The sequence below is a fragment of the Pipistrellus hanaki genome (genome assembly GCF_964339955.1).
Source record: "Pipistrellus hanaki genome assembly, chromosome: 2".
Lineage (NCBI taxonomy): Eukaryota > Metazoa > Chordata > Mammalia > Chiroptera > Vespertilionidae > Pipistrellus > Pipistrellus hanaki.
Window position 1 is genome coordinate 167941638 of NC_140504.1, and position 11469 is coordinate 167953106.

General features: G+C 42.9%; 1 protein-coding gene across 3 annotated transcripts in view; it reads right to left on the bottom strand.

Moving 5' to 3' along the window:
* The window catches only part of EPS15 (epidermal growth factor receptor pathway substrate 15), a 117218-nt gene extending 108383 nt beyond the window's left edge, over nucleotides 1-8835 (bottom strand). Inside the window, exon 1 of one of the 3 annotated variants that reach the window (XM_084872890.1) lies at nucleotides 8639-8835. In XM_084872890.1, coding sequence (XP_084729016.1) covers nucleotides 8639-8671 — 33 coding nt within the window. In that variant the 5' untranslated portion in view covers nucleotides 8672-8835. The remainder of the gene's footprint in view (nucleotides 1-8638) is intronic. The other 2 variants (XM_084872891.1, XM_084872892.1) reach the window with 2 other exon arrangements.
* Between the last annotated feature and the right edge of the window lie 2634 nt (nucleotides 8836-11469).

An 11469-nucleotide genomic window follows, 5' to 3' on the forward strand; every position in this document is an offset into this window, starting at 1 on the left:
CATTTAAAATGAGCTTGAGAATAGATGTGCCTGAGTTCAAAACTAAAATATACCATTTATAATAATCCTGATTAATAGATTAACTCCTACTTTAGAAAGGCTGTGCAAATTAAGTGAAATAAATATATGTACATCACCTAAAAGTATCTAATGCTTATCAGGAGTTTGGCATCAGCTCATAACAGTGACATAGAATGTTATCCTTCCAGGATCTTTGCATTAATACTTAACCCTCTATATAGAATTGTTCCACAACTAAAATAAGAGCACTAAGAAAGGCAGAAAAATTACACACAAAATTAAGTTCACAATTTCTGGTTGTCTCACCATTTAAGTGTTTTAAGCTCAATGTCTATGCACTGTTAGTCGTTCATGTCTCATGGAAGGTCTAGGAAAAATATAAAGATAATATATTCCCTCTGTCCCTGTCTAAGAAAGCTCATACTTCTGTAACTCATATAAGCCTTAATTAAGTTTAAAAAGTAACCATTTAAACCATTGATTCTCAACTAAGGGCAATTTTGTCTCAGGAAACGTTTGGCAGTGTCTGGGAATACTTCTGATTGTCCCAACTGGGGAGTGCTTCTAGAATCTCATGGATAAGGACGCTGCAAAACATCCCACAATGCACAAGAGAGCCCCCACACCAAATAATTACCTGGCCCAAAATGTCAACAGTGCTGAGGTTGAGAAACCATGATCTAAAAATATCCAGAGAATTATGATATAGAAGTTTTCCCAGAAAACATAAGTTCTTGGCCAAATTCTTATTTTACTGAAAACAATAAACAGTTTGATTATTTCAGATGGAAAACTCTTAGTATCATTAAATTGCCACTACAAAATCCCCAATCTAAAGGTGGAGGATGTGAGGCTAACTTTTCTCTGTATATTTGTACCATAAAAAAACAAGTTTTTAAAAGAGCTTTAACTTTGCCCTAGCCAGTTTGGCTCAGTGAGAGTGTCAGCTTGCAGACTGAAGGGTCCCAGGTTTGATTCTGGTCATGGGCACATGCCTGGGTTGTAGGCTCAATCCCCAGTAGGGAGTATGCAGAAGGCAGCCAATCAATGATTCTCTGTCATCACTGATATTTCTATCTCTCTCTCCCTCTCTGAAATAAAATAATATATATATATGTTTTTTTTAATAAATAAATAAAAGAGCTTCAACCTTTACTTTTTTAACTAGAGGCCTGATGCATGAAACTGATGCAAGAGTAGGCCTTCCTTCCCCTGGCTTCTCTCTGGCACCAGGGACCCGGGCTTCCCTCCGGCCACCAGCAGGTACCCAGGACCCGGGCTTCCTTCGCAGCCTCGGCTTCCTTCGGAAGGACGTCCAGTCTAATCAGCATATTATGCTTTTATTATTATAGAAGATTGCACCTCAATTCATGAAAGCATTATTTATATCATAAAGATATTTCTTTCTTTTTTAAAAAAATATATTTTATTGATTTTGTACAGATAGGAAGTGAGAGAGATAGAGAGCTAGAAACATCGATGAGAGAGAGTCATCGATCAGCCGCCTCCTGCACACCCCCTACTGGGGATATGCCCACAACCAAGGTACATGCCCCTGACCGGAATCGAACCCGGGACCTTTCAGTCCCCAAGCCGACACTCTATCCATTGAGCTAAACCGGTCTCGGCTATATCATAAAGATATTTCTTACATTTCTTTCTTACTCTTGGACAAAATATTAAAAAGTTCACAGTTATGTGATAGGGAAGCACAATAAGAGGCCAACTTTTAACAAATATCATTTTTATAAGGTTGACAATGATCCAAAGTTTGATAATATGCTATGTTGATAAAGCTGTGGAGAAAAGGCACACTCAAACACTGTTGCTGAATACACATTAGTATTATCTACTCAAATTAAAAATATCCTGCCCTGGCAGGTTTGCTCAGTGGTTAGTGTCATCCCTAGGACCAAAGGGTCATGGTTTTGATTCCCTATCCCCGTCTGGACATGTGCTGGAGGCAACCAATAAATGTGTCTCTCTCACATAGATCTCTCTCTCTCTCTCTCTCTCTCTCTCTCTCTCTCTCTTTCTCCCCCCACCCTCCTCTCTCTTTCCCTCCCTTCCACTCTCTCTAAAAAAATCAATGGAGAAAATAGCCTCGGGTGAAGACAAAAACACGTGTGTGTGTGTGTGTGTGTGTGTGTACACATACATATACATATTTATCTCCTTTGGACCAAAATAATACCTACTTAAAACTAATGCACATACTCAGACACATGTAAAAGATGTGAAAAAGAGTATTCATTTCAGCACTGCCAGTAATAACAAGAGAATGGAAACAACATACTGGTAAATGTCCATCATTACATGGCTAAATAAATTATAGCCTATTCATATAAGGGAAAGCCCTAAAGTTTTGAAAATAATGAGAGAAATCTATATGTGTTGGTATAGAGCAATCTAAATCAATTAAGCTTTAAAAATAATAATGATAATGAGCCACACAACAATATGGAGCTTACTAAAAGTAAAAAATACATATATAGCATAAATATGTATGTATTTGCATATACATCACAGACTATTGCTGGAAATACACACAAAAGAAACTGACAAGAATGAATACCTCTAAAAATGGGACTGAGGGCCCAGAACAGGAAGGAGACTTTCACTGGTATTGTTTGAATTTTTTTTAATATGGGTTAATACTGGCTCTTTTATTTACTGACTGTAAAATTTAAACAAATCACAAATTCTGAGCCTCAGCATTCTCCAATTTGAAATTATGTTAATAATAGCCTAGCTCATTGGTTATTACGGATCAAATGAAAGAGCATAAAGTGCTCTGTAAATTATAAAGCAGAACACAAGATTATAAATTTGAACGAATTCCCAAACCAATTACAATAATTATTATTATTATCATTCTTCTGACCAATTTCTGTAAACCAAAAGATGGGAATGTTTAACATGAAACCTGAATGTAGATGCAATCTTAGAACACACATTTTTTTTTTTTTTACTTTACCTATAGCTATTGACTTCAATTTAAAAGAGTACATTTTCAAAAAGTTGTCAGAGAAATGCTAAATCAGCTGATTATAGAAAGAATACGTGCACACTATTGAAAAGGAGGCATATAAAGATTACAACCATGCTATTACAAAATCTTGGGGGTTTTTCTTCCAGACTTTTTTCTATGCATGCTTATCTGACTTAGGTCATTTGTCTAAATAAAATGTTTCCACTTTAATACACCATTCAAATTATAACATTCCTCAGATTATTACAAGCTTCTAATAAACATAATTTTTAATGCAAGGCACAATATCTTATCTTCTTGAGTGTTAAACCACTTTAAAATAAAGTTCCAGGGTGTGGGTTTGCCTAATGAACTCTGCCTGGATTAATTTTTCATTTCTTTCTCCAAGTAGCCAGATTACCTATCTTTCTCTCTGTCCAACCCCAGCTTCCCTCCCCCCAGGCCATTTTCCTGCTTTTGGTTTTCCCAGAGTTCCAATTTTACTAAGTCCAAACCTCACAAAACTCACAAAACAAAATAGTATGTAAAGTGCTTTTATAATTCCTTGAAAAATAAGTACACCACCTTACATTGAGCCCTAAATCAGATTATTAGTGAGAGAAGAGATTAGAACTATGATTTGTTGCTAAATAGATCTGCTCAATCTTTTCCTACCACATATTTGTCTGTTATCATTCTGTCTGTGTCTGCTGAAAACAGAGGAATACTCTTCTGTTATTCCTGGGAGACCTGCTATTGGACAAACCCAACTGTTCCTAATTAATTTCAACTATGACAACTCCTCCCAAATGCTAAACATTCCAAGCCATTTTTGAGAACAGTTAGATATCGCTCAATGAAAGAACAAATTTCCTGAGAATATGAGATTGTCATTTTCACACTCTGCCCTGTATTTACTGTTATAATTGTTAAGCCAGTCTATTATGGTGATATATTTATTAACACAACTATCAATATATAATTTTTTAGTGAAAATTGAAAATAAAATACCAGAAACTAAAGTTATGGGAGATTTCCCCCCCCCTCCAATTTTCAAACTTTTTATAATGCAGTTATATCACTCTTGCAATTAAGAAAAAGAATTAGAAGGAAAAGTATTCTCATAGTATTTATTATTTTAGACCACATACTAAGATTATTTTAAATCCCATTCTAAGGACTTCGTTATTAAAAAAATAATTCTTATTAAGTTAAAACAAGAAAACTTCTTAAATCCTTATTAAATAAAAACAAGAAAACAGCTGAACTGCTGTAAGATTATTTAAAATACTCATATCGGCCAAGCCAGCATGGCTCAGTGATTGAACCAGGAGGTAAAGGCACATGCCCAGGTTGGGAGCTTAATCCCCAGTGCCGGCATGCAGGAAGCAGCCAACCAATGATTCTCTCTCACCATGGATATTTTTCTCTCCCTCTCCCTTCCTCTCTGGAATCAATAAAAACATATTTAAACAAAATAAAATAAAATACTCATGTCATGCCTATTTAAATAAAATAAAACCTTTATCATCAAGAGCACTACTAAACATCCGCATGAAAGTTGACACACGAAAGACACCAGAGATTCAGAGGCACAAGACATGGCTTCCATCCTCAAGTTTTCTACCTAATTAGGACAATAGGACATATATTGAAATAGAGAATAAAAAATACAAGGGAAGATTGAAAATGCCAAGCATCTAGCACACAGAAAAGTATAGTGGAGTCCTACAGAGACCTTGGTTCAAGTCTTAGATCTACCACTTACTAGTTGATGTAAATTACTTCCCTCATTTGTAAAATGTTAGATTAAGTGAAGTAAAATTCTTGGCATATAGTAACACCCAATGAAAAACGTTATTGTTATTATTAGGGATACAGGTTTGAGGAAGAAATGGGCAACTGTAAAATGTTTTAAAGAGAATTATTAATATCTTTTTGTAATGTCACCATCACCAAAAATCACAAGATCTTTCTCAAGTTTTACTTCTTATTGACAAGGAAAAAAGTGAGCACCTGGTGAAAACAACTGAAATTAGAAAACACTAAGGCTATCCAGCACTGAAATGCCCTGGGAAAATCACCACTAAATCTATAAATCATAGAATATGATCTATAAAAAAGAATGTTAGTTGGAAAGGTCCTCAGATCAGCTAATTCAAACTCCCCTACTAAAATGTAAGCTCCAAGTTTTGTCTCCAAGCTCCAAGACTGTTATTTATTTTGTTCACTCGTATATCCTCAATACTTAGAATAATTTCTAGCATATAGGGAATGCTCAACAAATATTCATTGAATAAATATTAAAGTTAAGAAAACTAAGGCCTTGAGACTTAACTCAGTAGCATACATTGTCATACACTGAGTTAAGTTTGGCAGAGCTGGGACTGAAACTAACATTTGATTATTCGAATAGTCTATCCTCTTTAGAATCTGGAGTATGCTCATTTATTTTGGTGGTTGGGGAGTTGGAAGGTTGGTTGGCAGGCAGGGGAAGAGGAAGGAAGAAGTAAATTAAACATTTTTCACATTTCCTCTCAAATGTCAGTTTTGCTTACTTGACAGAGGCAAAAAAAAATTAAAAAATTAAATTAAAAAATACACACACACACACACACACACACACTAATAAAAGGGTAATATGCTAATTAGACCTGGAGACCTTCCAGGAAACCTTCCAGACAAAGCCATGGTGGCTGGGCGAGGCAGAGTGGTTAGGGGCGGTCAGGCCAGGAGGGGAGGGCAGTTGGGAGCAATCAGGTTGGCAGTAGGGGCAGTTGGGGGCAAGCAGGTTGGCAGGGAGGGGCAGTTGGGAGCAAGCAGGCGGGGGAGAGGGGGGAGTTGAGGGCGAGCAGGCCAGCAGTGGGGGCAGTTGGGGGTGATCAGGCCGGCAAGCAGAGTGGTTAGGGACAATCAGGCAGGCAGGCGAGCAGTTAGGAGCCAGAGGTCTCGGATTGTGAGAGGGATATCCAACTGTAGGTTTAGGAGATGGGGCCTAAACCAGCAGTCGGACATTCCCCAAGGGGTCTCATATTGGAGAGGGTACAGGCCAGGCTAAGGGACAACCCCGAGCCACTAATATATTATAAATAAGAGAATCCCAGTACAGTGCCTAGCACTTGATAAGTACTTAAACAAATATTAGTTGAACAAATGAACCTACTCCAAAACCATTATTATCTCATAACCAGAAGTGGAAACTAACTTCAGCATCTGTTTAATCTTTGTAACTGTCAAAGAGCCCTTTAGAATTTTCAGTCATACAGAGGACAAGCTTATTAATCACCTTCTTCCACATGGGCACTGAGGGAGGAGAGATGAATTAAAAGGCAAACCAACCCTGGAGGCTCTCTTTCTCTTGAGTTTACCTATGTCTGTCTGTCTGTCAGCCTCTCTCCCCCTCTCTCTTTCTGTGTGTGTGTGTGTTGGGGAAAAGGGTTGACATAAACATATTAATAATGAATGTGAAACCAAGTTGCATTGTTATCTCAGTTTATTGCCTCAAGCAGTTAAAATATTAAATTAAAAAACACAAGTCAGCAAAGTTTTAGAATAACAAGGAGGCACACTAGAGTATATTAACACTTGGGAAGATTCTTTATCTTGTGCCTTTACAAATATCTTATTGCCTCTTCATGGCTTAAAAAATCAAAATATTCTAAATTGACTTATTTGAATCAATGAATGTATCAGGATAATATCCCTAATTCAGTATTTATGTATGTGCATGCTAATATTTAAATATATAAAAACCACACAAAAACATATTTAAATTATTTAACTGTCTATACCGCTGACAGAGCCTGAAGGAGGTTTTCTCCAGAGACAAGTGCTAATAAATAGAAACTAAAAACACAGTATTACCCAGGGAGAGAATAAAGCAGACAACACGGCTAAGAAGTAAATCTATAGGAGTCTTCAAGGGAACAAAATCTTCAAGAGGGGAAAAAAGTCCTGCCCAAAGTGGCCGAGAGAGCCAGAGGGCAACAGCCTGCCAACCAGATCTTGTTTAATGCAAGTCACTCACAAGCCTCCTAAAAAGTGAACTCCCAGGAGTCAATGCTGCCATTCCTTGAAGGTGGGTTTCAGGGGGACCCTTCCAGAGGGATTCACCACCTCGATGACATTGCCACATCCCAAGGACTCTTCCCCATGCTTGTCCAAATAGGATAAGCAACACTGAACAAATTAGGAAATAAACAGGCTGCATTTGTGAGACTGGTAATTCCTGCAAGCTGAAGCTAGTTATTTCACCGGAGACACATGCTTACGTGTGATTCCTGGGTCCGGGTGAGGACATCTCTCACTCAGTCTATCCTAGAGTTCTAGGAGGAACACCCCACAGCCTCTCCATCCCAATAACTGAAAACTCTCCAGCCCAAATGCATACCCTACACCTCAGTGTTCAAGTCTCATAAGCGCTGACAAATCCAGGCCAAGGAGACGACAAGGTGGCGGGAAGATACTACCAAGCAGACAGGAAGGCTAGCGAGGTGGGCCCCGAGGAGAGTGGGGGAAAGTCCCCGGCCACAGGCTGTGGAGGGAGTCGCTGAGAAGTTGAAACTAGGCTAAGTTTTGGTGTTAGGGAGGAGTGGGGAGGGACTGACAGGTGCAGGTCCCCTCATCACCCTGGGATGACTAGGAGAGCTGGCTTTCTTTGCAGAGGAGGGAGGAGGATCCCAGAGTGAGTGATGGTGAAGAGGTTTTTCTGGGAAGTAACACAGGACGGGATTCTGAAGGAAACAGAAAGAAAGGGGGAAGAGGAAAGACCCTGAGAACCTATCTGCGTGACGATCCCCCCCAGAATGAGTGATCTCTAGTCTAGGGTCAAGTTCCCAGCACCAAGACTGATGGAACCACTCCCACACCGGTGATCCGCTTGGACAGCGATGAACTGGAAGCCCACCGGGGGAGGGGGGGCACGGGAGCCGACTTGAGTAGGAAGAGACTTCTCCTCGGGGGTGGGAGGAAACCTGACAAGAGGGGTAAGAGGCAGGGGCTAGCAGGGCAGGCACCTGGGGAGGATGGGACTTGTCTGGAACAGGGACTGCCTGGAGGGAACTGCTGGGGAACGGTGGGCTTTCGCCGGACTCCGGAGAGAACAGGCCGGTCCGGAGAGGACAGCCGCCGGGCGGCCGGCCGGCCCGGGAAGGTGACTCTCCCCCGGGAAGCGCGCTGCCGGGCCGCCGGCGGACTTGGGGGCGAGGCCGGTCGCAGGAGCTCAACAGGCGCTCACCTGGGACAGGGTGGCCTGGAAGCAGGAAACTTCCTGGGTGGGTGAGAGCGGAGCGGAGCGGAGCGGAGGGAGAGGGGCCGGGCACCGGCTGCGCGGGGCGGGAGTCGGGGTCCGGGGCGCGGAGGGGCGCGGAGCCCCGGGCGCCGCGAGGGGCGGGGCGGGGCCGGGGGCGCCCACCGGCCCGGGCGGGGTCGCGGCGGCCGCGGCGGCGGAGCAGCCGGCTCGCTCGGGATGGCGCCTTCCCTCCCGCACACACGCTCTCCACTCTCCCTCCGCGCCGCCCCGCCCGGCGCCGCCGCCGAGAGAAAACGCCCGGGTCGGTGACCCCTGGACGGCGGAGCGGAGGGTGAGGAAAGGGTCGACCGGGAACACCGGCCGACCGAGCCCAGCGGATGGGCGGGCGGCGTTACCTGTGTCAGGGAGAGCTGGGCCGCCGCAGCCATGGTGTTTCCATCATGCACGAGAGGGGAAGGAAGGACGGGCGGACTGGGGCTCGGGGCGGGGAGGAGGCGGAGGGAGCGACCGGAGGCGAGGCCGGGGCAGGCAGGGCGGGCGGGCGGGCGGGAGTCTCCCCGAACTTCGACAACTTCCCTCCTCGGCCCGCCCCGCCCCTCCTGGCCCCGCCCCGCCCGCCCCGCGCACGCCGCGGCCGCACCCAAATCCTGGCGCCGGAGTTAGCGCCGCGGGACCGGAGTCTGTCCCCCAGGGGCCCCTTGGGGAAAACCCGGCGCGGAGCACGGGCTTTGGAGCCAACTTCCAGATTCTCCTGTGAACTTCACGCAGGTCTTCTTGCTTCTGAAAAAAATAGAGAAATTATATAGCCAAAGTCTAGGTTTCTTGTGAGAACTAAGTGATGCAATGATGTGAAGGAATAACAGTACTTTAGATAGGCCCAAATCGGTGCTTAAATGCTTTGTTTTTGAATGGGAGACCCGGAGCATAAGCTGTACAAATGAAGAAACCGAAACATACATGCCACGCCTAATGTCATTCAGCTAACTAGAGAGCTGGGATAGGACCCAGGTCTGGCTCTAACACCTTTCATTTAACCATATGCTATTAGGATGTGATATTGGAATAGAAGACTTAAGTCACACCTCCAGGAGTCAACATCTAGGAGGGAGAGGAAAGGAATACTTTCCTTGCCCGCTTGCTACCTGCCACACTTAGATTGTTCAATAAAAGAGCACTGGGACCTACTCAGTTGCCTACAGTACTCCTAACTCCTCCCACAGTGCACCTGGCAAACTCTACTTTCTCAAGACTCAAGTATCACCTCCTGTGCAAAGTTTCTTCTGGCCTCCCCAAGTCAGTTACACACTCTCCTTTTTTTTCAATTTTATTTTTTTAATCATCACCTGAGGATATTTTTCCGTTGATTTTTAGAGAGAGTAGGAGAGGGAAAGACAGAAATACCGATGTGAGAGAACCACATTAATTGGTTGCCTCCTACATGTGCCCCAACCAGGGTCCCGGCAGGGGAGGAGCCTGCAACTGAGGTACATACCTTTGACCAGAATCAAACCTGGGACCCTTGGGTCTGCAGGCCAACACTCTATCCACTGAGCCAAACTGGCTAGGGCCATTCTCCTCTTCTTTTCAACATTTTTTTCTACCTTAAAGCCATCATCACCCCAGTAACTGTTTACATCTGTCTACCCCTCTAGAATGAAAGCTCCTGAATGACAAGGACTGTTTCTGATATACCTCTATATCCTCAGACCCTAGCACATAGTATCCACTCAATAAAGGTCTTAGTTCCTGACTGTATTAAAAATAGCACTCCCACCCCACCTCTTAGTTGCTCTGATACGTTCCTTAATATATTCTGCCTGGTTCCTAAGGTAGTTGAAGGCTTTGTGTGACCCCTCTAGACTGTAAAGTCCTTGAGAACAGTGCTGACTCGCGACTATGTCCCCCTCACAGTTTAGTCTAGCACAGAGTAAGCTTCAATAAATGTTCTTATCCAGAATTGGTCTTCCTTTCTCAGTATTGTGTGGTGGCTTCCCACACAATAAACCACAATCCTATCAGGACCATGCCCTGTTATCATTACCATAGCAGTCCCCATTTGACCCATCAGGAGAGCCAAATGAACAAGAAGATCCAGGACTGAGTTAGCCCCACCTAAGTCTTTAGACTCTTGCCACCACAGGCAAAACATCCTAGACAAGCCCCCAAAGACTCCTGACCCAATTAAGACTCCTTTTTACAAGGCCCAGTCATGAAGAGTGAGACATGCAGGTCTGGTGAGCAACTGTTTAATTCAAGAAAGTCTCTCTTGAGCTGCTTTTGCTCTGCTGTTGTTGTTTTTAATACTTTTTATTGATTTTGAGAGAGATAGAAACACTGATGTGAGAGAGAAACATCTATCAGCTGTTTTCTGCACACCCCCTATTGGGGATTGAGCCCAACACTTGGGCTTGTGCCCTGACCAGAAATCGGACCAGTAACCTTTTGGTGCACAAGACAACACTCAACCAACTGAGCCACACCAGCCAGGACTGTTATTCTTTTTTTTTTTTTTAATTGATTTTTTTTTTTTTTCTTACAGAGAGGAAAGGAGAGGGAGAGAGAGTTAGAAACGTTGATGAGAGAGAAACATCAACCAGCTGCCTCTTGCACACCCCCTACCAGGGATGTGCCCACAACCAATGTACATGCCCTTGACCGGAATCGAACCTGGGACCCTTCAGTCTGCAGACTGACGCTCTACCACTGAGCCAAACCGTTTTCGGCCCAGGACTGTTATTCTTAACTCAAGAGAGAAGGAGAGATACTGTTTTTCATCACTCCACCTCGGTACCTCTATCAGCTATGACCACAACTGATGTTTCTACTTGCATTTCCTATTTTACATTATTACATTTGAGCTTCACAACATCTCTGAAAGGTAGTAATCACCACACCCACTTTATAGATGAGGTAGCTGAAGGTCCTAGAAATTAAGTGATTTGCCCAAGGTTATACAATTCGTAACCAAAGCAGTATAGCGTAGTGGAATATATAGGACTTGACATCAGAAACATCCAGGTTCCAATGCTAGCTCTACCATTTTCTAGCTGTACAACCTTAGGGTTGTTGTGAAGATGAATAAAATAACATACATGAAAATATCTAAATATGTAGATATACAAATTTAAATAAGAAATCTGAAAGTCATAGAATAAATTGCTATTGGGAGCACAAATTCCAGAAGACTCTTCTAAATCATATAAGATACAAGATATTAGACTAGAAT